This window comes from Volvox carteri (genome assembly GCF_000143455.1).
Source record: "Volvox carteri f. nagariensis unplaced genomic scaffold VOLCAscaffold_1, whole genome shotgun sequence".
NCBI lineage: Eukaryota > Viridiplantae > Chlorophyta > Chlorophyceae > Chlamydomonadales > Volvocaceae > Volvox > Volvox carteri.
Genome location: NW_003307545.1, coordinates 888,882 through 913,813, shown reverse-complemented (window position 1 = coordinate 913,813; position 24,932 = coordinate 888,882). Strand labels below are relative to the sequence as shown.

Genomic DNA, 24,932 nt, shown 5'->3' with positions numbered 1-24,932 from the left:
ATATGGTGCTTTTAGCAGGGAGGCTTGTGTTTGGGCCGTCGTCACGCTGTCGTCCGTCACAGCAGACGCAGAGATCCTCTGTGGCCCTACGCGCAGCACCCTTCGACCATATTAAGCATAATGCAAGGATCGGCCGACGTGAGATGCTTCTCAGCTTGCTTGGTAAGGCAGGAACCTGACTGTATTTACCAGCGCTGTCTTCCGTGTGTAGGCTTTTAACAATCGTGCACATGTTTTATGCGAAGCAGATCCGTCAAAACGCAGCTGCAACATTTGCAGCTGACCAGGCCATGGACGTTTCTTGGCTTACCGTTACAACCCGAATCAGCCTCTACCCACCCACTCCGCAGGCTCCCTGGCAACCTTTGGGCCTCTACTCTCGCAACCAGCTTTTGCGGAAACTTCAACAACGAGTACCAACTCCGAAGCATCCGCACAGCCCAGCACGCCACTAGGAGCTTCTCCGGCATCATCGCCACCCGACGCGGCTGGGCCGCCCAGCACATCGCCAGGCACGCCAAGCGCCAACGGCAACGGAGGTAACGGAAACGGATCTGCTTTTCCCAACGGCGGCTCGGCTTCCTCCTCTTCTAGCACATCAACCTCCATAACGACAACCACAACGACGACAACTAACCGGATTACAACGCTAGACGACGCCTCACTAACAGACGAAGCAGCCAGGCGGTTATTGTTGGAAGAGGAGGAGCGGCGACGACGTCGGAAAAAGTCACAGGGGCGACTCAAGGAGCTTGAGGAGGTGCGGACCTGAACACCCATCATAACTGCAAACTGTTGCTGAAGACTTGTTGACGTCGCTATCATTGCTGAGCATCTTCCGGATCCCTGCCGAAAGCCTGCCGGGACATCCGACGGAATTACATGCAGATCCGCATGGAGCTTGCGGAAAAGGAGCTGGCTCTACTGGAGAAGGAGAAGGCGCTGCTGGCTAAGGAGCAGACTCTGGCTGTCCTGACGGAAGAGGTGCGGCACGGAAGTTGGTTCTGAGGGTGCGGAGATGACCAGATTTTTTGGATCACCCTCGAGGGAGACCGGCACAGTATCATGAGCTGGCGATCGGACCCGAGCTGGATTCGGTTTAGATGCCAACCAGCCGGGTGACGGGAGGCGGGTGCCCTGGTGTACTGGTGGCGGGCGACAGGGCAAGTGGAGACGAAGAGGCTCGTGTGATGGATGCTACGGGGGTCTTCTGACGCGTCTGGTCATGGGTTTATCGGAAACCTGGAAGACCGATTAGTCTAACATCCCACTTCGCAGTGCATGGGGTGAGGGGGCCGGTTGGGGACCCGATGCTGTCCGGAAAGGGAAGCTTTGGAGGAGGGAGCTTTGCTTGCTGACGTCAGCGCCCATTTGGGTTGTGCCGTGTGAGGCTGAAGCACGGCTGGTACCAAAGCCCATCTGGTTCTCTGCTAGATCGGTTGGTAGGTAGGTTAGGAATTGGTCAATGGTCTTCGCGCCAGAAGATGTTCACTCACTTGTCGCGTAAAGCCGCTCCAATAGCGTGTGGATGGGTGGGTGGGTGTGTTCAACACATACGTGGTACTGGGGCCCAGAAGCAGCAGCAGCACAGCCGGAGCAGCAGCAGCAGCAGGACCGAACCCGGAACTGATTTATATTCGACCCACATCCGGACACGGACCAAAGAACCCTCCCGCCGGGCAGCAGGCCTTGCCCCGTAAACGCCCCAACCTTTGCCCAGGCCCTTTCGGATTGCAAACCTTTCACTTCAATCAGGTAGCTACCTCCTGCGATTTATCGCCGTCCGTCTTCTCCTTCTTCCGTCTCTCTCCTCCCGCCCCCGCGGGCTTTTGTCCGCTGTCCTACCTCTAACTGAAGTTTCTCTTTGCGGCGTTGTGGTGTTTTACCTTCACCTGATCTTTTCATGCCGGCCGCATCGCGTCCCCACTGGGGCCTGCTGATTGGTGTTCCTCCACAATGTGAACCTTTGCAGTTGGAGGTGGAACGGAAGCTCAGGGCGCTGCTGACGAAGGAGAAGGAGCGGGCGGAGGAGGAGGGGGCGCTGGCGATGGGGCTCTGTATGGGCGGCTTCTCGTTGCCATGAGCGGAGTCTGTTAGTCATTTGCTTCGGGTTACTTTTGCGCTCATGACCTCGAATTGTGCTGTACGGTGCTTTGCCGTGTGCGGTGCTGCTTTTGTCTGCAGCCGGCCGGCGTGTTGCCCGCGTGTCGCGCCGGGTGTCGCTTCCATCTCAGCTATTGATTCACTGTTTGCTGATGCCTAGGGCATCTTTTGCAGAGGGATATAAATACGTTTTGGAGTCGTGTTTTCAGTTTTTGCAGATTGTGCCTTACTGGTGTTTTTTTTCTCGCAGCGTATAGCTCTTTACAGCCGCACTGACGCAAGTGTCGTACACGTTAAGACGCCTTATGGTGCCCAATACTTTGTGCTGTTGCTTTCCTTTTTGTGTAATGGTATGTTCATGTGTCTTGTTTTCTGTTATGTACTTGTTTTCGTTTGCGGTGCTGCTGCGTGAGACTGCTTTCAACTGGGGGCCAGGTGGCACCGGACCTGAGCCTTACGCGCGTGCGCATGGTTAGATGCTTGTCGTACAGGGTCCTTGAGCAGATTAGGTCCCTTGACATATAAGCTTTGGCGTGAAGAGATTTCACAGTGGGAGGGTGGGTATGACACTAAGCAAATACACGCGCCTATGCCGTGGCGATTATAATTTGAATATTTTCTTTGCGGTGTTTTTAAGTTCGTGGTGTTATTGTGAGATATGAACTCCTCTTTATTAAGAGTTAAGATCCCCTGCAATTAAGTTGCAGAACTGTGGTATCCGCGATAGCATTTGTTTCGTTCGTCAAAGCCATATGGTGCTCGAAAGTGAAGGAAACCTGTGTCGTGGACATGGACCCACGGGTCATTGTTTTCGCGTGTCAGATGGTGTTGGTGAAAAATGAAGTTACGGCGTCTTAAAGACGAGCGCATACAGGGATGCGGGTGCAGTAAACAGCCAACTAAGGGGCATCATAGATCTGCAAAAAATAGGAAATACAGATTTCGATTTTCGATTGGTAGTCGTATTCTTTGGCTCAAACAGTGACACAATTAACCGTACGACATCGCGCGGTGTAACGACCAGCCACTGGCAGCCCTTGGTCCCGGGTCGCACGTCCCCTGAGAACACGCGGCTGTTCCATTCCATGATAACAATCTTCTCTTCCGAATGCGGCACCTCACCCTCCGAAACCGTCAAAATCGGTCAATGACAGATGTCTTTTTTGTCCCGATCCTCGAACCACCAGACTGGTGCGTGATGAATTCTCTTCCTGTGAAGGGCCAGTCCAGTTTCATCGCCCCTCCCTCCCTGCACCCTGGATGCTTTCAATCTCCCCCTTCCCTGCTGTCCCGCATTCCTACCGTCCCACCCCGTTATTCGGCCCCTAAGCACAACATCCGTCCGGTTGCTTTATCATTTACCATGATCAATTAATGATCAATCACAACTATCACACCACATGACGACCATTTTTAAGGGGCGGCTCCCAACTCCCGATACGCATCGTGCGACCAAGAAAGACTCCTAAAAAGCCTTCGAGCTCCTCTGCAGTAAAAAATATCTCGCATTCAACAACAATATCAACAACAACAAATATCATCACCCAACAAAGGTCTACTCGACTCTTTCCAGCGTCGCCACTAGCATCTACCGCTATAATAACGTCTTGGCTTCTAAAACCTGCAGTGGACTACTGTTTGCGGTCCATGACCACGCGGTCCATTCCTTTCCCCCTTTCTCCCCCCATAAGGATCACAGCAGCAGTGCTCATGGAGGTAGCGGACCCACCGGGCCACCGGCGTCAGCGCCTGCTCCTCGTGCTGCTGTTGCCGATGCCGGCAGACCTCCCCTTACACGCTACGGTCCTGCTGCCTCCGCTGCTGCTGATGCCGGTGCCCGCAACAACACCGTCTGGCCCAACTTCGACGCGGCCTCGTACTTGGAGTCCGCGCTGTGCCGCTCGAACCCGCAGCTATGGTACAACTTGTACGCCACCTGTACGGCAGCAAAAACAATCCCAGAAACGTTCAGAACGACGTCGACAATAACGACGGCGATAACCTCAACCTTGAACATGGATGCTACGCTGCGGACCTAAAGCCTAAATACTTACTGACAGCACTGTAAGATGTAGTTTTTCCTCAGGGCGTTTTTCCATGTAGCTAGGTGTACTTGTGCAATTGGGCGGTGCTAAAATTCCTCTCCTCCTAGCCCCAGCCCCGGGCCCCTTCTCCCGCCCTGCTGACCTCGTTATCTGCCTCCACGTGTGTGTACAGCGCCCCTGCGCCCCAGAGCTGCACGGCGCGCACCATAGCAGCTTGCATGATGCCGCGGCCCAATCCCTGGCCCCGCACGTCCTCTCGCACCACCACGTTGAGAAGGTAGCAGCCGGAGGGGTCGTCCTGCGTGGGGTGATGGTGCGAGGACGGGCTCGGGGTGTTGTAGCGCGATAGAGGGAAAAGAACAAGATTAAAAAAACATACATTCCAATAAACAATTTTGACAAAACCGAGGAAACTGGGATGGCTAGGAGAGAACAGGGTTGAATAGGGAAAGAGGGGAGGGGGGGAGTTGGGAAGGCATCTGGTGAAATCGTTGCGAAGAGGAGAGCGCGGGGACTAAGGGCAGGAGAGTCCCCTTTGTCGTACCTGCGGTACACCGTGGGGATGTGTGCCATTGAGAGCCGCCGGAAGGCGCATGTCGATGCAGGCTAGTACGGCACCCGAGGCGGAGTCTATGGCAACCTACGGATGGTAGAACTCCTCCAAGGAGAAGCGCACGACGCCAGGTACCGCAGCATGAGGGACCACGGGAGTTGGACGAGGTAAGTGGAAACGGAGGGAAACGGAGGATTTGTTAAGAAAAGACCGAAAAAGCAGTTAGAAAGGTAGAACCCTTGAAGTGCCCAGACTTTGAGCCCACCCGCCCCGCCGCACGGTTACGCGAACGATTACGCGAACGATTACGCGAACGATTACGCGAACGATTACGCGAACGATTACGTACGATTACGCGAAACCATTAACCCATCCATCTATCCATCCATTCATTCACCCATCAAGTCATCCATCCATCTGTTTATGTACATCTGGCCACACATACCCACAGGTCACATCCCCACACGCTAGGTCGATTAGAGTCGCACACGCCCGCCTCTTTCCACCCATCCAATCCCAGTGCGCCCTCCCCGCAGATTCTTCACCCACCAGGCACTCCGAGTAGGGCTTTCCCTGCCGCGACAGGATGGTGGTGCGCTGCTGCAAGGACTCCACCTCTTGCTCCACGAACTTTTTCTTAAGGGATCCCACGAAACGTGACTGATTTTCCTGACGAAGGAAACAATATGTGAGAGATAAAATGCGACGGAAAGGGGGGGGGATGAACCAAACAAGGATGAGCCCAACAGGAATGCGACAGGGAAATAAATGTTCGGATCAAAAACTTGCTTCTGTGCTGTGCGCTGACCAAGCACGGACGTGGAATCTAGACCCCCAAAGAGTCCGCCAGTCATTCTTACCGCGTAGTAAGCATCCGCGCGCAACGTGGCAACTTGGCGGAGCTCGTCCAGCGTGCGTATTTTCCGTACCATGAGTACCAAGCCGTTGTTTGAGGTGTACGATACTTCTGCATTAGGATCCGCCGCGGCTGCCGCCGCCGATGCTGGTGCTGCCGCTGGTAGCGGCAGGATTCTCCTAGCCCTGTGGCGTCCGTCGCGCCTGGCTGCCTTCGCCGCTGCCGTTATCACCCCACCCCAGCGAGGCTGCGAGGACGCGGACGTGGGCGCTATGGAGACAGCGTCATGCCGGCAGCAGGCAGTGTCCAGAGGTGGGTTGAACCAGCAGGCCTGGCTTGGCACAGTGGCCGAGCACCATGCCGTTGGCCTTGAGGCAGTGCTCGGCGACGTTCGGCCATAGGCTTGGCGTACAGGGATTTCGGAAGTATTGCGCTGATGCGCCTGTGAGTCAAGCGCGTATGTTGTCGCACGGACCGGCCATGGTGTTGCATGGGAGCTAGAGCGTGACGATGGCCGGCATTTAAGGTCCGTAGAACATCCGCCAACGATGCTACCCATTCCCTGGCCAGGGGCACAACAGGAGGAGCAAGCACATCGTCAAGCGGAAGGAGAAACGGTCGTGGACGACCAGGCCGTATCCTGCCCACCTGTTGCATCGCTGTAAATCTACTCCACACTAGTTCATACGTCTACCTCTCGTCAAAGCTTAGGATGTGCTAAGCAGCATTCTCTGCGGCTTGGCTCCGGCGAGTTGGACTATCCACGATTCACGTGTTCAAACTTGGGTTCAATGGTTCAATGTAAATTTTTTTGGAATAATCCTAATCACACAGCTTTAAGAACCAAGCATGTCTGCGCAAACTGGGCCGCAGGCATGATGTATGAAAAGGGTAAGAACACAAGTACGGTTCAACCCGTTTTTGAACCCGCATAAACATTCAATGTGATTGAGCTTGACAGCACATTATTTATCCAGCTGCGTGTCAGCATTCAGCTCGTTTCACCTTGCCAGCTATCTGACCCGTTGGTCGGACCCTGTAAGTGTTCAGGTGCAGAAGCACAATTACTGGTTCACATATGCACTATAACCGCCAGGGAGGTCTGCAGCAACGAGTTGTCACGATTTGGGCTCTACCTGCTTGCACCGGCAGATGCGCCTAAGCAAACCCAGACTGCCCGGCAGGACCAGACAGGACCCTTCCACCCACTGTCTTTCACAAACCCATTAAAGAGCGCGGCTCTAAAAGCTTACCCCCCCAATAACCCACAGCTGAACAGTTGCGACAACTCAAATAGTACTTAACGCCATATCTGCAGCTTTTCGTTTTCAGGAATTTACTGACCCTTGCCAAGATAAGCAGATTGTGTGGCTCCTTTGTACGTCAGGTGCTGGAGGACTAAATGACACGACGTTACATACGCCGTTAAGCTTGTTAAATGGGGCCCCTGACATCTCATACGTTGCACTGCACCCCTGCATCCCTGCACCCCTCCGCCACATCGTTGGAAACGACCGTCCATCCATCCACATCTATCCAACCTACCATGAAAACCACCATTAGCTTATCTCTTGCGTTGCACAAAGGCTGGGCGCCTGCAGGGGCCTGCCTGCCTTCCACTGCTCCTGCCGGCAGCAGGTTGTTACTACAACCGCAGCCCCGATAACAGCTGAGTTCAAGATGTGGGTATATCATCCTGGGACTACCCGTGAGCGATGGTCAAGGTCATGACCCACAGTCGCGGAAAAAGGCCTCTCACTGCATCTGCCTTGGTCTGACTATGCCCCTCTCAAAGCGCACTCCGCACTCCACGCACCTATTCCATTGCCGGTCGCAGCCCTCCATTGTAACCGCGTGTGGTAATGATAGAATGATTGACAATGATGGTTACCACGTGGTGTGGCTACCAGGCGAGAGCACAAACCAGACCATGCGGCGAAGGTCTAAACAAGCCGGCAAACCAGACCATTATTGCCTTACGAAATGGCCCTCCTAGGCGGTGACCAGCCGCCACTCCACCATAATCGAGGAGTTACGTACGAGGAAATAGGTATAATCTGGAGCACGAGCACACAAGACATGCATACGCGCAAACACATTATCGAACCGTCCATCGGCGAGATTATGGGCCACGACGTATCTGGTTACCAAGTCCTACAGAAAGTGCGGCCGCTTGAAGCAAGGCGCAGGACGCACAGCGCAACACGTGTAAACCTCCCCTGTGTTCCGTCGGCCCAAGCTGGCTCCCAAGGGTTGGCTTGTACCCCATGTTGACTACTGGGTGCACCCGTACCTCGATCGTTGACTGTGCAGGGATGTGCAGGCGACTGCCCACACAAGTGCGTTGACTTACCATAATCTCCTACGTACAGCCCTCTTAAGTAAAATTTCATCATTCTTAAGCATGACACTCAACAGCCGGAAAAAGTTCAGAGGTCGTCGCCAAACAAATCACCGCACGATATCTCTAACGGCGGGGCTCAGCAGCATAAATCATGCAATCATCAAACTGTGCGAGAAGCAGACTAAACATTCAAATTGTACTAGTCATTGCTGTTAAGCATAACGCCGTGTCCGTCGCGTGACTTTGTTGTCAGATCCATCCTCGTCGTCCTCCGCCGGCGCTGTACCCTTTGCAGCCGAAGGTACCGCCTTTGCTGGTACACCCGACGACACCGATACTGGCTGTGGTTGTTTCCGTTTGGCTGCGGCACGCTTGGACGTGCCAACACCGCCTGCCCGGAGCAGATACTTTGCAATCACAATGAGACCCAGTGCAAACACCAGAGCTGCAACCGCCATGGGCCCTTGAGGCCCAGCCAAGAACTCCTGAATCTCCTTTAGTTGGGACATCTTCTAGAATCGTCCAGCCCACAAGGTCAGCGCGCCTTAACCGTGTAAGCAAATTGCAAGGAAACAAGAAACTATGGATTAATGTATAGTAGCAATGCCTCAAGGCTTCACGCTTTCTTGTTACGTATGAAGTAGAAGTGCAGAAAGGAAAAAGGGACCTTATGTGGAATCGTGCAAAAATCTGAGAGTGCTATGCCGTAGCTAACCTTCTTGATCCGTCTAATTAACATGTTTTTTATTGGTCGAGCACAAATTTTGTGATAACGAGTTCAAAATGACCACGCAAAACTCAACGGTCGCTGGGTGGTTGCTCAATTCGGTTATGGCCTGTAACGGAAGCGCGGAGTTGGCGCATCAAGCAGACGTCGGCAGTTTTGCTGGCTGGCTGGCTGCGAGATTTGGGAGCTTTTTTACGGTCTTGGGAATATTGGTACGATCCGAGGGTGCGCCTAAGAGCTGCCGATGTCTGGTCCGCAGTGCGAATTTGTGACTGGAGCATGTCAGTGCTAGTCTTTGTAATTCAACATATCCGAGGCGGGGAAAATTTGTAATTAGCAAAAAGCGAGTACAGAGCACATATGCAAACCGAGGCACTGTGTCGCACTGCGTCTGTCCTACCAACTGTACAACGTTGGTGATTATATAACAGCCCTAAGGTCTAAGAGCATGGTGCTCCCCTGTTAAGTTCTGCCCGCAGTAAAGCCACTGCCAAACACACAGCGGCGGTGCTGTGCCCACAACAATCCATGTCCCTGCTATCCCGGAATTCTGTCACTCTGGGCAATAATCCGGGAAAGCTTCCCAAAGTTCTCTGCCAAACTTCTACAGCTGGTCACAAGTTACAAGATCTCCACCATAACAGCGCCATTGCAATACTCCTTACCCTGTCCGCATGAGCCTGCCGACCGAGGAGTAGCACAAAGCAGTACGGACCCCCCACTTGCCTTTAATTCCGTGCGGTGCTCGTTACGCACCGCAATTACGCCGTGCCTAATTGCGGAAGATCAGCAGGCAACATGAAGCGCTGCGCCCATTCAGAGCCGTCACCAGTCAGAATGGGACTGGATGGCAACTGGGAGTAATGGTGTTCTCAGACAGTTGGGACAGCAGGGCCTCATCGTGGTGGTTGGCACACCAACCTACTTCATGCTTCCACCAGAGGCACCACAACTCTAGTGATTGCAGCCGCAGCGGAGGAGGACCTCCTTATCTCTCAAAGCCCGCATATTTACACACGGAATGGAGTGCAGCACCAACTGCCCATTCCTGCAGCTAAGCCGCGCTCACGTCCTCTGACTTCATACATCCTTTGACTTCACGTACACAAGTGGGCCTGCAAGATTCCTGGAGGGAGTCACGCAGCACAAAGTCCCGCTCCTACGAATCACAGATGCACGTCCAGCTACCTCCAGCTGTCCCCATGAGCATCCCCTCGCCCCGCATCCGTCCCCATCGAGTGCCCGCCCCTAGCATTACCGACATTTCCATCACCAAAACAAAAACGATATCGTAATAACATATGGAGCTGATATACAAGCTGATGTGTACAAGCAGTTCCAAGAAGCACCAAACGCAATGCCGAAATGCTTCAGTTGCGACTGCGTCCCCTGAACAGAACCGGCAGGCTCCTTATAGTCCGCTAAAGAGCAGCCGTGAGAAGCAGCCTTCCTCTCACCAGACGCAGAGCCGCACTACCTTAACAGCTAATATTGACTAGGTGGTCACACGTGCGCCCGGTTTTCCTACAAGATGCAGCGGCCATCACGGCTTGCACCCGAGCAAGGTAATGCGCCCCTGCTGTCCCTCGCCTGCTCTAGAGGCATCCTCCTCCACCTGACGCATCGCCTCCCACCCAGCTGGCCATCCCCCCGCAGCTTCGTAGAGCTCACACAGCCGGGAGCCGCAAGCTAGAAAGCTGAAAAATCAACCGACCGGTCCCTACTCGACACCACCCCACCCCGGGCAGCCAAGCCAGCCGGCAAGCCAGCCAGCCAGCCAACCAACCAAGAACATCAGAGCAGCCATGACCATCGTCGATTTGGTTTCGGAACACAGCGGAAACGGCCGTCGCAGGGGCTCGTGTTCACAGGTGCCCTTCTGGTACATCTCGGTGGCACACTCCATCCGTCCTAGAGTTTAGCGCTCTAGGGCTGAAAGAGCGAAAGGCGGAAGGACAGCAGCACCCGTGCCGCTTAGGAGCTGCTGTGTTCTCCGCCCACCTGCGGGCTGACCACTAGAGTTATAATACCAGGGAGGAAGTCTTCTGAAAGCAAGATGGACGGGTGGAGTGGTTGCGGAAGGAAGGGCATGGCGCCCGCTACGTTGCAACCGGCTCATTTCTTGAGTGACACGGGCTTGGACTCCTTGAGCGTCACCGTGCGGTTGAACACGAGGGTCTCCGCTGTAGAGTCTGGGTCCACTGCGAAGTAGCCCAACCGCTCAAACTGGAAGCGGTCGCCAACCTGCATACATAGGAAAAAGAAGGGAGTGTTACTAAGGTAAGGAACATACACGCGGAGGGCACTGTATAATTGCCCCTCAGATACCACGCCAAGCAGGGGAATGTGTGTAGCAGACATGCAGGTTGTGTCGATGATCAAGTCCAGGGGAAAACACCAGGATGATGGGGGAGGTCCAGGCAGGCCAGGCAAAGTGAGCACCCCAGGGGAATGCGCGGATTCAAGCAGACGCCCGTAGTCAAACGAAAAAGCAGCAAGATTGAACGTGTATACAATGCTGCGGATGGCAGCTAGAAATGCCAGTGCCGCCACCTACAGGCCATTTGGGAGAACTACAAGGCTGATCCGTGTCTCCGCTTCCACAGCTGCGTTTCGCCAGGTCCCGCTTGATCCGCGCACCCACACCACCCACCATCCCACCTACCTTGGCACCCGCCAGCCGTGGCGTCATCACACAGCCGCTCAGCTTGACCAGGCTTTGCGGGTTAAGATCCTCGAGCCAGTTCTCCATGGACCCTGGATCCTCGCTCTTGAACAGCGTCTCGTACAACCTGCCGTACATCCGCAAGGCTAGGTGGTCAATAGCCAGCCAAGCGGCTGCTGGCGGCGCTGGTGATTGGCAGCGGTTCCGAACAAAAACCCCAAAGGCGCCGGAGCAGTGGGTCCTGGAGGCCAGTGCCGAGCACCACGCCATACACACCCGTTGCTGTGAAACATGCATGCGACCCAAATTACCTAAACTCCCATCCCATATGGCCCCGTTGAATCCCAAGTTCCCTGAGCGTAGCTTCGCTGCGGAGGCAGAGGAGCTTGAGAAAGCTTCCAGGAAACTGCCGCCCTGGCAACGGTTCGGTTGCACTCGTAAAACCGCCCCCGCTTCCAACGCGCCAAATGCCAAAGACTACTTTCCCCCGGCCCTGCAAGTCCTCTGAAGCCCGCTTCCGTCATTTTTGCGCCCGCCTCGGGCAACATCACGGATCTTTCAACAAATCAGCATAAGCGCAAGAAACATCCCCCACCTGGCCTCGAACTTGTGTGGCTCCTGGCCTGGCGCGGGCTGCGACACCCAGTTGAGCACTCCCTGAAGGATTGGGGGCGGAGAAAAGCCGCGTGAGAGACGATACACGGTAATTACGAATGTACCCGTCACATGGGAGCGAAGTAGCAGCGCACCTTGGGAGGCTTGCGGCCAGCCGTGTAATGCTCCGGATCGTACGTAGCCGCCAGCTCCGAAACCTCGCCCGTAGAGGGGTCCTGGGTGTACGACGTGCACGTGATGGGGTATGCGTACCTGGAGGGTGCCGTACAGGAGTACAAAAGATGCCGGGTTTGGCGTGGGAGGGTGAGTAAAGTTAGTTCATACGCACATGACGCCGTGTTTGTTGGCTGGGTGGACGATGGGGTGCTGTATGTCCTTTGATGGCGGTGGCGTCTTATGCAACACATACCGTCTCCACAACAGCATCAGCGGCCACTTGGTTGTCATGTCGTATAGCTGTCGCATGGTTCTCTTCTGCCACGTATCCGCATATGACGTTGGAGGATGTGGTCCTGTAGGATTAGGATCCCACCCGCCCCTGTCTGACGCACAGAGAGTTGGTCTTCACCCAGCTCACCTCAGCATCACCGATTTGCCGGGCGCCAGCCCGTAGTAATCCTTCTCGTCCTGTACGACACGCAAAAACGGGAGGGAAAGGTAGGTAAACAATCCTGATCATTCCTCTTGCTCATGCTACTCACTCATTTAACTTTGCTACGCAGGAAAAAAAGGCAGCAAGTGTAAAGATACTGCATACTCAATCACGAAGATAGGTTGATAGCCATGATAATCACTACGACCACCACCACCACCACCACCACTACCAAGTAGCAGGTGTATACGTCCCCACCACTCTCAGCTCACACACATCCCACGCATAACTTAGTACTTTCCGCGGTACCTTGAGCCTAAAGTCAGTGGCCTCAATGTACACCACACGCGTGAGCGGCACTTTGTACGACTCGCTGTTGTCGCGACCAGGGAAGGTCTTGGCCTCCACCTCCTCGAAGTGTCCCTCGGGCATGTTGGTGATAACCACCTACATGAGAGTTTCAGCAGTACAGAAATAGACTTGCGTCACGAAGAACAAAACGGCGGAAGAACAACTCAGTTGTGATAAGAAGGAACACGGTTCTGTGACTAAGGAGAAAGCTCAGTTGTTAAAATTATTAAAATAATCATACAAACACAACATAAAAATTACTGTATTATAGCTTGGACAATAAAACAAATTGCCTCTCTAAGACAGAGGCCAAGCAAGTAGTCTGGTAAAATGTGTAATACAAATGGTCGATCACCTTCCAGCCTTCAGCAAGGCCCCCCGGCCTATTGCACTCCCACCTTCAGCGGCCGCAGCACAGCCAGCGCCCGCGGCGAGTTGGCGTCTAAGTCCGCCCGGATGAAGTGCTCCAAGCGGTGCATGTGGATGATGTTCTCATTGCGGGTGATGCCGATATCACGGCAGAAGGCGTTGATTGCGGTGGGGTTCACGCCACGACGCCGCAGGCCTGCAGCAGAACACACGATATACATATATATGCAAGAATACGTCAAGACCTCCACCACTGCGCATCTGCTTAATTATCCACAAATGCTTTAATGTCGCGTGTTCACGTCTCGGCTTCTACGACGCTACGCCCGAGTCTGGGTTAATCAATCGACACTTTCCTGTTGCGTCGTGACCGAAGTTTTCCCACAAGGTTGCGACTCGCGCTGCCGTTGCAGGTTGTAGGATGATAGAACATAGGAAGGAAAGCCCGTCGCTGGCTTGGACAAGAATGACGGTCAAAATTGGACAGGGACCAAGAGCATGTACAGCAGCGGCGTTCCGTGTCCCGTACGACACCCACCTGCAAGTGTGAGCAGCCGCGGGTCATCCCAGCCGTTAACGAATCCGCCCATGACAAGCTTGTTGAGCTTGCGTTTCGACATGACGTTGTTGGTGATGTTGAGGCGCGAGTACTCCCAAACCACCGGCTTGTACAAATCCAGCACCTCGAGCAACCTGGAGCGAGGCCAAGGACCCCAACGGAAAACAAAAATCAAAAGAATACAAAAAATTTGAGCAAATAAATGTACAGACTTAGTGGGAGCATGGAGCTGACCAGAACAGACTGCTTGCTATGGACCTCCCTTCTAACACATAAGCTCAATGTGTACAAGGCCGAGGCGTACAACAGCAGATGCCGTACCAGTAGTACGATGCCCGCCGCGTCTCAAACTCGAGCGTGCAGAGCGAGTGGGTGATATCCTCCAGGGAGTCCACCAGACAGTGCGTGTAGTCGTACGACGGGTAAATGCACCTTCGCAAGTGTTTTATATGGGCGGGAAGAACTTTGGGTAAATGGTAGGGATAGAAAAAGGTACGACATTTGAGCAGGAAAGGAGTTGGCTAGGCAAGCAACATGCATCCCGACCAAGCCGGGAGGGATGAGATGAGAGAAGACAGATCGGAAATTACGGCATCCCAGACCAAATGGGCAGTTGGCAGCTAAGGAAAACAATGCATGTTGTTGAAGACAAACTGCGATGCCATCAGCTGGCCTTGGCCTACAGCATCACAGCAGGGGGGGGATCTGGTGAAATTGCGGAAGATGGAAGGCTCTGTGAAGGCGCGTTGCATTTGGGGATGGCGCACAGGGTTGCACATCTACCCATACACTTGCATATAGCCCCGACTTACCACTTGTCGCCGGCGTGAGGGTGCGGCACGAACTTGATGCGGTAGGCGATCAGGTCAAACATGTTGAAGTTCTCGTTCCTGTGGATTAAAAGCAGAGGAGGAAAAAGAAGCGCGTGACGGGGAGCGTGATTACTCGAGGTTGGGAAAGCGTTGCTAGCGTGAGGAGGACGGAACCACCAAAGGAAGCTGACTTCTGCCGGATAAGAACCGTGAGGACTTCAACCCAAGGCCAAAGTTGGGTCCTGACGGACGGGCCCAGATCTTGAGCCGGCCGGGAGGGGACAGAAGAGCACCGGACACCGGGCGGCATCCAGCGGAGGAGGAGGAGATTGGAAAGGCACCGTCAAGAGCGACCCGAACAACATCTCACCTGAGGCCCTTCACACACACCAACCCAATCACCACGCTCTGGCAGCGGCGCTACGCCGCCACCACCACAGCTGCCGTACACGCCCGATACGCACGGCGTCCGACACTGAGCCCCAAGCGCAACACTCCGTCCCCTTCGCCCTCCCCTCCGCCGCACCCACTTGTAGTCCATCTTCATACGCAACGTGGCCTTGCCCTCGTCTACCAGACCCCTCCGCATGTCCTCAAACAGGCGCAGGTTCTCCTCAATGGGCCGGTCCCGCCAGGGGCTGGGCTCGCGCTTCTCACGGGAGGCCTCAATCTCCTCCTTGGTCTGCATAAGCACGACGGTGATCAGTGCGTGAGCAGGCGTGGGCGCACTATCGCCGGGTTTTGCTAAGGGGACGCAGCAGGGAGGCATTCGGCAAGATGGGTAGGTGGGTGACGTGTTGGCAGGAATCGGCAGACACGAGGTCAGAGGTAAAACCAATGTTACTCGGATCAGGTTGACAGACAAATCTCGAATCTGGGGTCCACAAATGCCGCATGGCAATGTGATCGTAGTAGTGTGCAGTGGTGGTGGCAGTTGCAGGGGTTGCTTAGGTAGTTGTTGAAGCGTTAGTAGTGGTGTGCGGTAATGGTAATGGCGGGCTGGCGGCACCTGATATCACTCGAAAGCACCAGAATGCGGTCGGCGAAACACTGGCCCCAAAAGACAGGCAGGCACCCACGTACAAGAAGTGCCCCTCGACCCCCGTCGGCACATCAGCACCAGCAGCGCCAATCCGGGACACCAACCTGATGACAAACATAAGCGTGGCCCGATTTAATCAGCTGTACGGCAAAATCGTACAACTGCTGGAAGTAGTCGGAGCTGTACGTGATCTTCCATGGCTCCCAGCCCATCCAGCTGAACGCAGCGCGGTCAGGGGGACAAAGCGGCACGACGGGTGTAATGGAGCGGCAGAGAGGGCGATGCGGGTACCATTCAAGAAGTCGTCACAGGCCAAACACGCCTCCGTCGTCACCATGGATAAGCCCATCTTCATCCTAGTGTTCTCGGCTTCGTAAAACCCGTGGCTACAGGCACGCATTGGCCCGTACGCATCTAGACCTTTGCACCTAGGAAGGCGCCACGCCGATGGTCTGCAGACGCGGCCTCCCAAAGGACTCCAGTGCGGGTAGCACCCCTTCTCCTCAAGGTTAAGTCCCCCCCCTCATAAACGCACCCAGCAATCTCCTCGATGTGCTGGATGTACTCGAGCTTCTCCGCTTCCGGGTTGGTGTCGTCGTACCGCAGGTAGCACACGCCGCCGTACTGCTTCGCCATGCCAAAGTCCACAAACATCGCCTGCACGCACCGCGAAGGACAATAGGACATCCGCGTCACTGTGAGGCACTGCCACCAAATGAGGAGCGCCCGCGCGACTCTCCAGGTCCCGTACAAGGCTCCCGTACTGCGCGGTGCAAACCCAACATGCGCGTTCCTCCTCTCATCCCACATTATGGGGAGAAAGACGAACCACAAAAGGGGGTAATCCACAAAGGAGGGGATTATATGAAGAAAACAGGAAAGAAATAAGAAACCAACCAACCAACCAATCAAACAAACACGGGGAAATGGTGAGATTGAATATTTTTGTAATCTCGCCTACTCCCTACCTGTAGTAGCTGGTACACAGAACGGCTCTACAAATACGCGCGAAGCGCGACCAGCAGCATCTCGAGAGGCCTTTTCAGCGGCCAGCTACTACACTACCCTACCTTGGCATGTCCGATGTGCAGGTAGCCGTTGGGCTCTGGTGGGAAGCGAGTGACCACCTTGCCAGACGTGCGAGACAAGTGGGCTGCGAGGGCCTGCAGGGGCGAATGAAATAGGGAAGGACGGAGGGAGGGAGAGGGGTGAAAGAGGAATGTAATGCACAGCTATTGCACATGACTAAGGAGGACGTACGTACGTGAACAAGATATCGTAAGGAGTAAGTGCGAGCTAACCGACTTATATGGCCATGAAAACTAATCTTGGTCATATATCTTGGTGTGATCCTCAGTTGACCACAAGACAGCGCATCCCTAACAATCCTACCATGAGTTCTATCCTCCAAAAAGAAACTCTTCACTTCATATCCGACTTCCCTCTGTCCCTTTCTCTTCCCCCCTTCCTGTTCCTGGAGCCCGCACGCAAGTGCATGAACAAAGGCCGACGCATACCAGGTAGCGTACCTCAGGCGTGTTGGCGATCCGCATGATGCGCCCGTCTGAAAAGTTGACGGTTGTGTGCACGCCGTTGTTGACTTCGGGGACGGGAAGGAACGAGTACGGGTCGTCGGACGGGGCTGGGGCGGCAGGGGTGGCCTGCAGCAAGGAAGGTCACGCAGCCAGGCAAGGACATGGACGTAAGGAAACAAGAAAGGGGTATAAAGCAGACAAGAACGTGCGCGGGCCACGCAAAACTCCGACGAAACGTAGCTTCTCCACGACAGTGTCACGACATTTTAGCGCCACGTTCATTTTACCGCATTTCCTACTCGTCTTAGTTAATATCAGTATGAATCTGCGTAATTCTGTGTTGTCGTTTACTCGCGTGAGGTGTTTAGTGTTCGCGACAGCATTGAGGTCGCGCGGGTGAGGTTAAAGCACACCAAGAAGGAACCCGCGCACGGGGGCAATGTAGTCCGATGGCGACACCAATGCAGCAGCTGCGGATAAGACTTATTCTTGCAACCACACGCAAATCCCGGGCGTCCAAGTGTACCTAAGCCCCGTTCCCGTGCCAGCCACTGCCTGCGACCCACCCCCCTAACCCCGAGCTAATTTAAAGCCGACGTCACCAGCATGGCTAAACGTTTGAAGCTTGGTAAGCTACGAGGCAAGTAAGCTTGGCGCGAAGCATTTAAGCTTGGTAAGCAAAGTTGACCCAGATCAGACCCAGATCAGAAACCCAACCAAGGGACCCGAACGCCATCTCCCTAGTGGGTGCGGCTTGGTGGGCAACACCACACCCACCTCTGCGACCTGGGCTACCTCCGCCGGCTTCTCCTCCTGCAGGGCACACCACAAGAAACCACAACACCGCAAACCACCACGGCCCCCATAATTTGTAGGGTTATGGAAACAGCTCAAGCGCTGCTAAAAGGTAACGCAGGTAAAAATGTCCTAAGATGAGCTCAACGGGATCAGAAATCCCGTGTAGAAGGTTAATCGAGCGCCATTTCCGTGTTAATGTTCAACGGCTGCTCTCCTTCTCGGTCCGTGCCACAGAGGAAGGCCTCCCTGCGCGGCTTGTATACATGATTCGCAACGTCATTCTGTTAAGAGAGCAGCAGCAGCAGCAACAACAACAACGGCATCCAGCTAACACACCAAGACATGGGTATATCAGTTGACACGTCCAAAAAGATGTAAACTGCCACCTCTGTAAGACCTTGCGAGACCCTGATTAAGTACGACAGCCACGGCACACGCGCCCTTGGCCAGCCCCTCTCCTTTATCTTTCACGTCATGGTGGTCATGGTGGTCATGGTGCGTGCACTACCCCCCCAGGACCACACCCTAGGCCCTACCTTGGCAGCGGGCGCCTTGGCTTTCTTCTTAGGCTCCGGCGGCGCCAGGTCAGCCTCCGTTTTGGGGCCCAGAAGCGCTTCTACGGCGGCCTGAAGGCGGGAAGGAAGGAAAAACCCAGATCCATTTACAGCCCTCAAGACCGAAACAACCAAATTTACCTCCGCCTTATATTACATCGCCAACGCGCCCACCAGCTAGTCCCACAGAGAGGCCCCATGGTCAACATCAGAGGTAGAAAGACAGAGGCTATCCTGGTTTTCTGGTTTGGGGATGAAGAATTAAGGAACAGGGTCTAACCTGCTAACCTGCTTAAAGGCTCAAAATGAGAATGACCCATATGACGGTAACTTCATACTCTTTGCGTGTGGGGACACAAGCTAACAAGAGAGTGAAGCATGTCTCTCTTCTAGCGAAGAGCACGTGGAAACAAACTCGAGGACGTGAAGTGTGTTTTTATGCTGCAAGCGACCAAATTATGCCGTTCGTCTTATCAAATGCTGAGCTACTGCGAAGAAAAGGCCTAGCTAAACGTCGGCGCGCGCGCGCGCGGCGCATTCGTTCCCGCAATTGTTGACCAAAGGATTCGCTGATAGGAAGTAAGATGTAGTTCGCTGCGGTTCAACGCTCCACTGAACCCCCGAATAAGCTTTCCCAACAAGGCGGTACGGCTAAAGGACGACATGATATCAACCGCGACCAGGGACGACAATACGGCCAAATTGCAGCCCACGCCTGCAGTTGCGTTCCTGACCCCACCTCCAGGGCTGCGCGCACCGCCGCTCCATCCGCCCACTTCAGCTTCCGCGTTACGCCGCCCAGTAGCATGTTCATGTTCACCCGGTACCTGAAATACCAAACCAGGAAACGTGGTGGTTCACAAGGCGAGGCGGTGCTCCGGAACCCAAACCCCAGAAATGGAAACATCTTGCCTATACCCTCGGCGTTTGAACGATCCCATAGGATAGCAGTCAGAAATCGGCTTGAAGCCCATGAACATGAATAGAGGAATTGGCAGCACGATGCACCTGGCCGAACATGAATGGCCGGATTGGCAGCACGAAGGACCTGCCGGACGCACACTCTTAACGGTGTACTGCTTGGGAGCTGTGTGCGTGTGTGGATGCGCCACTCGCTCCCTGGAGGCCTTACTCATTTGGGTTCACATGGGGCCTCGTCGAGGAGGTCCGCAGAAAAAATAGCTCTCATTTGCACACCCAGCACCTCCCCGATACGCATGGCAGCACTATCCAGGGGTTGGCGCCCCAGCAAGCCCTCACAACCACCCGCATACATACCGCTCGGCAAGCAGCTTCTCTTTGTTCGCCTCCACCTCCTCAGCCACAGCTGCCTTAATCTCCTCCGGCGTCACCTGCATATGGCGTATTGTGCAGGACGCCAAAGATCTGAAATGGGTGTACTAAGAAAAACTCGACCTTCCCTGTCAGGCGGAATCCCGTTCCTAAGTGACCTACCCTTCCTGTCGCAAAACAGGGCCCCCAAATCCATGGGATCCTTTGCCGAGAAAGAGCATATGGACGGAGGCGTGTACACTAGGCACCAGCCGGTCCTAAACGAACACCCCGTGGAGATGCCTGGTAAGGAATTCTCGCTGCCATATATCTTGGATCCTATGAAAGAGAATTTCTGACACACATTATGCCATGCCATGTTATGCCGTGTTATGCCATGCGTCTTGAGAGCCCGGTCTGCGGCCACCTTTCCTAAATCTTACCGCACCCGCACCCTACCCACACACTGCCACCCCTGGATCCTAACATCCTTGACTGGGTCAAGGATTCCAAAACATTCAGCAAACCTCATCCTGAAAATTCAGTGTTCTTGGCAAAGCTAAAGCCGCACAAAGCTGCCTCGTGCTCCATTGCCACCAGTATGGCACTGGTGCCCCCCCCATAAGACATCCATCCGTGCCTCTCCTCTCCTCTCCTCTCGACTCCCAGAGGAGAAGACAAGACATGGGAGATCCATGGGCGCCGTGGGCGGCTCCTTATTCCCCGAGCCCATAGCCGTTTCCCAGGCGGGTAAAAGCAAGAAGGAAATGCAACTGTACGTCATCACCTGCGGACATGTTATTACTCACCACGACGCCCACCCCGCTGGCCTCCTCCAGCGCCTTCTTGTCAACCTCCGTAGTTCCCACCTTTCGCAGGTACTCAAAGGCACCATCCAGCTGGGCATTAGACTGCGTTGGGAAGAAAGAAGAGGAGGGCAGGAAGCCGATAGGGCATGGGTTTGGCATAACCCAGCGAGAATGGATCCTGTTTGGATCCTGTTCCTCCAGCGCCCTCTCAGGCGGCAGCATTGGTGGTCCTGGGTTGGTCACATGCATGACCCAGATCAAATCTATGCGTAAAATAAAGGAGGCATCGTCCGCAACCCCCACTGGGAACCTCTTATCCCCTCCATTGATCAGGATCAGGCATGCACGGCTGTTGGGACCGTTGGAAAGGACGCAATCAAGAGACGGCATGTTGAGTGTGTGCCCCTGACTGACACACCTTCATGTGCTCACACATGATGTAGCCCAGAAGCATGGGTCGGTGACAGAGCGCATTTGCGGGGAACTGCAAAAAGCCGGGGGCAAAAAGAGGGTACTGACCCAAGTTAATAGCAGTATACAAGGCTGGAAGTTCGGGGTCTCCTGACCGAGCACCCAACACCAAAACAACCGCGACGGTGGGGGACCGAAGGTATGCAATGCAACCCAGGACTCCCCTAATCCTCTGCATTTTGCATGTGACTCCCTACTATGACCCTTTCCCCATAAGATGATCGGTCAACCCGAGCAAGCAGGGGGTCCTAATCCTATTCCTGAAGAGCTTGGTTTAAGACCAGGCCATAGTCCTGCTAGTCCGCACACGCTCATGCGCCACCAGTAAGTAGACAGTTTCCATTACAAGATGAGTAGCCATGATGCGATGCTAAGACCTTTCAGCAAGGCGGATATTAAGGGGAGCGCCCTGCCACCGATGGTCTCGCCGTGACAGCCGCCGATGCACAACGCAAAATATGCGTGAAGAGCACGACTCTGAGGTTATGAGCGCACCTTGCTGGCAACTGTGTAAAGCAGATTGCCTTTCGCCTTTGGACAGCCTGATGCTGCGCCCGCTTCATGGATCACCTCCTCAAGGGTCTTTGAAAACTTGGCATTTCGTGTCGCATTTCTGCGTGAATTCATAAAGTAAATCAAGCGCGACCGAGGAAAACACTAAAGCTGCGAGTCGGCGCTGACGACATCTCCCGGCCGATGCATTCGCGCAACGCCTTACTTTGCGACAGTCTCCTCCAAACCAATTCCCATGAATAATGACATACACGCTGCCTCCATTTCCTCTTTGCTAGCCATCTTGCGTGCTTCACGTCTTTCGAGCGTCAATAAGGGTTTCGGGTCTTTGGTACAGTGCAGCAAAAACAGTGGTCACACTGGAAACTATATCTCAGAAAAAGCAAAAGACGACACGCCATGTTGTTGTCGCGGGACTCTTGTCCTTGTCTCGGAATTGCGGTACGAGCAAGGTACAAACCGAATGGCTACTTTACAAGTTTGCTCTATGTGGAGTTATGTACATCACAATCGCGCCAGTTACAGTGTTCGAAATTCGAAAATGGTCCCCGGCAGGTCCACTGGCTATTGTGGCAATCACATTGCATGGTTGTCGGGTCCTGTAAAGGCAAAAAGTGTCAGTGCCTCTCCTAGCGTCCAGGTGCCCACCTAAACCTCCCCAACCAAAATACCTGGATACGCCGATGCTACTATTGGGATGTGGTGTTCTACCGGGGAATTGAATACCTGCGCACAAAAGGTCATCATAGGCATTCCATGCGCCCTTCCATGATGTGACCTCATCACATGCTTATATCTCTAGGTATGTCAGCAACACCCAAGGTTTAACGTGGAAGATCAAGCCACATCTATGCGGGGTTGACAGTGCTGCTGAGATGTTTCAATAAGCCTGAAAGCTGTCTGCTGTATTTCACGTATCTGTAAGCTGAGCTGATACCGCTGCTGGTTCCCTGTGCACCCGCTGCCGTGCATCTTGTCACAGCGGCGAAAGGTTCCCAGATCTGCGTACACGTTTTGTTGGCGCCATCCATACATACATCACTCCCTTCATTTCTTCATACATCCCTCCCTCCGTACTTCCCTTCATACATCCTTCCCTCCATCAACCACCCCTCCCTCCCTTCCCCCCTCCATACTTCCTTTCCTCTACCCTTCCATCCCCCCCTCCATCCGTCCTTCCCTCCCACCTTCCCTCCCTCCATCCATCCCTCCATCCATCCCTCCATCCATCCTTCCCTCCCACCATATATCCCTGATGATGGGGTACGCTTAGCTGCAAGGATGACCATGGCGGCAATCACAGAGGGAGGAAATCATTTTTTTTAAAAGAACGTTCAGTGTTGCTCGGACAGCGAGTATGCTCTTATTGGGAATTCCGCCTTGCTGGGGAAGATTGCTGCTATGGTGCCACGGGCACGTGAGCTGTCGCGGCCTCAATTGAAGCATCCCAACATCACTAAGAACTGTCAAGACGGGATGGATGTCACGCGATCTTCCATGTGAAACCGTTTCGTGGCGCCCTGGCGCCTAGGGTGTCGCATAACCTATGTACGTACAGCATGGAAGCCGTACCGAGTAATCACACAAAGGTTGTACATGTAAAGTTATGACTTTGCGCAGAAGAAACAGATGCAAAGGTGAAATCCATTCAATATTTTGTGCCGCGCCTGCTGAAATGTGACGAGTCCAATCGAGGCCGACCGAATCAAGGCTGACCAGATATTGATAAGCTAGTTGAGCAACGAAAGCGTTCAATACGCCGCTTAACTGTTACGAGACAGTAGTTAAAATGTTGATCCGGTTGCTTGCACTCAGCCGTCCAGGTACAAAATGGGCTATGTTGGACAAAGATTGGCGGAGCACTTTCCCCACATTATTGCTTCTTGGACTTGCACCTGCAGTATCGGCTGCAGCGGAAGTGGCGTTGCGGACAACGGCTGTCGCAGGACTTGACGCCTCGTTCGTCATAAGCAATGCAGGCTCTGCAACCGCATTACTGACCTCTAGGGATGGGGGTTTTGAGGCCAGCACAAGCTACGGGGGTTGCGGGCATGTAAGTCTTAGCAAGTTCACCTGCCTCCCTGGTTGACATCGGTCCCTAACTGCTGTTTCCGTTACGCCGTCATCGGACCATCCCCCGGATCCACCGCAGGCCGCTCAGCCCGGAAGCCGACATTCAGCAGTGCAGCGTAGGCCCTACGCCACGCGCAGCAGTTCCCCGGCTGCTTCTGATACCCCTCAAGTTGAACCCACCGCAGCCATGAATCAACCTAGGGATGCAGAGGACTTGGCCATGGCCTCTGTGCCAAAAGCTTTCACTGCTCACGATAAGACCGAGATCGTTTCAGCTGACGCCGGCGACGATGACCCCACACTAAGGGGCCTAGACATGGACTCCCTGCTGCGCGTGCTGCTGCATCCTCTGCCACTGGGTCGCAAGCTGAACCCGGCACTCTTTTCTGGTGCAGCCGCACCCGTCGTGCAGCTTGGTCGTGAGGCCCTGTTCTTCGACCCCAGCTACACTCTGTCTTCCACCATGCGCGCATTCCACGTCATCCAGCGCATTCTGCGTGACGACGGTCACGTCCTAGTGGTCAATCCCAATCCCGCCATGCGGCCGCTGATGCGCGAGGCCGCGCACCTGTGCCTCAACCGCAATGTCTGGTTCTGGTATCGAGACTGGCAGCCTGGAGCTCTCGCCGACACGAACCGGAGCATGGCAACAGTCCTGGATCCCCATTACTGCCAGCCCAACCGCCGGCTGATGGCCACACGTGGGTTAGCGCTACGCAACCCGCTCTGCCCTCCAGGTTCCCTGGAGTACAACACGCGGCACCCGGCGCCCAGGCTCAGTGACGCGGATATGAAGCAGTTGGAGGCGGGGCGCAAGGCGCTGTCGCGGCAACGCCGTGACCGGGAGAGGGCGCGGGATCACAAGCAGGTTGTGGAGGCATTGACAGCAGCAAGGGCTAGGGAGGCAAAGCTGCTTCCAGCAGGTGTGCAGCCTGCGGTGGGACGCGGGGGCCATTCGGAGCGTCTAGCGTTGGTTGTGGCGCTGGATTTGTCGTACGGCGGAGATGCCGTACGTGAGGCGACGGAGCGCAAGATCCCGACGGTGTCGCTGCTGAATGGCCATTCGGATACCTCCCACGTGACGTTTCCCGTGTACGCGTCTGAGTCGCATGCGGGCTTCCAGCATTTTTTCCTAGAATGGTTGCTGCGGGTGGTAAACCTGCCAGCGCCTACAGGGCAGCGGAAAGAGCCTCAGGAAGGTGTGCAGCAACTGCAGGGGCCAGCGCTTGCGGCGAAGGCATCAGGGGCATGACACTAGGAAATGTAGTATTGTA

General features: G+C 54.6%; 4 protein-coding genes across 4 annotated transcripts; 2 read left to right on the top strand and 2 right to left on the bottom strand.

The window, feature by feature from the left end:
* Window positions 1-237: 237 nt before the first annotated feature.
* VOLCADRAFT_115610 (uncharacterized protein) lies at window positions 238-2,083 on the top strand (the record flags this gene model as incomplete). Its single annotated transcript, XM_002945976.1, has 4 exons — window positions 238-539; window positions 595-760; window positions 889-984; window positions 1,973-2,083. 4 exons carry the CDS (start codon window positions 238-240, stop codon window positions 2,081-2,083), a joined length of 675 nt encoding a protein of 224 aa, XP_002946022.1.
* VOLCADRAFT_120146 (uncharacterized protein) lies at window positions 2,036-8,647 on the bottom strand. The gene is made up of 7 exons (XM_002945617.1): window positions 8,144-8,647; window positions 5,562-6,119; window positions 5,251-5,370; window positions 4,693-4,788; window positions 4,291-4,446; window positions 3,953-4,039; window positions 2,036-2,879 (listed from the first exon to the last, which is right to left on the bottom strand). Exons 1-7 carry the CDS (start codon window positions 8,408-8,410, stop codon window positions 2,784-2,786), a joined length of 1,380 nt encoding a protein of 459 aa, XP_002945663.1. The 5' UTR covers window positions 8,411-8,647; the 3' UTR covers window positions 2,036-2,783.
* Window positions 8,648-10,558: 1,911 nt separating this feature from the next.
* VOLCADRAFT_78635 (uncharacterized protein) lies at window positions 10,559-21,834 on the bottom strand (the record flags this gene model as incomplete). The annotated part of the gene is made up of 22 exons (XM_002945616.1): window positions 10,559-10,872; window positions 11,294-11,420; window positions 11,889-11,950; window positions 12,043-12,160; window positions 12,486-12,535; window positions 12,810-12,947; window positions 13,250-13,416; window positions 13,759-13,913; window positions 14,101-14,211; window positions 14,592-14,669; window positions 15,122-15,273; window positions 15,738-15,849; window positions 16,169-16,290; window positions 16,704-16,796; window positions 17,163-17,294; window positions 18,491-18,592; window positions 19,260-19,347; window positions 19,799-19,872; window positions 20,602-20,703; window positions 21,020-21,085; window positions 21,568-21,685; window positions 21,791-21,834. The coding sequence occupies 22 exons, from the start codon at window positions 21,832-21,834 to the stop codon at window positions 10,744-10,746; spliced, it is 2,340 nt and encodes a 779-aa protein (XP_002945662.1). The 3' UTR covers window positions 10,559-10,743.
* Window positions 21,835-23,211: 1,377 nt separating this feature from the next.
* On the top strand, window positions 23,212-24,910 carry VOLCADRAFT_102635 (uncharacterized protein; the record flags this gene model as incomplete). The annotated part of the gene is made up of 3 exons (XM_002945975.1): window positions 23,212-23,408; window positions 23,487-23,638; window positions 23,738-24,910. The coding sequence occupies exons 1-3, from the start codon at window positions 23,375-23,377 to the stop codon at window positions 24,908-24,910; spliced, it is 1,359 nt and encodes a 452-aa protein (XP_002946021.1). The 5' UTR covers window positions 23,212-23,374.
* Between the last annotated feature and the right edge of the window lie 22 nt (window positions 24,911-24,932).

Excerpts from the sequence above, each read along its gene's own strand:
- VOLCADRAFT_120146 (XM_002945617.1), bottom strand. The coding sequence starts at position 8,410 with ATGTCCCAACTAAAGGAGATTCAGGAGTTCTTGGCTGGGCCTCAAGGG. Across the intron at positions 4,447-4,692 it reads ATCCCCACGGTGTACCGCAG|GACGACCCCTCCGGCTGCTA; the intron begins GTACGACAAAGG and ends CACCCCACGCAG. Across the intron at positions 4,040-4,290 it reads ACGTGGAGGCAGATAACGAG|GTGGCGTACAAGTTGTACCA; the intron begins GTCAGCAGGGCG and ends GCTGCCGTACAG.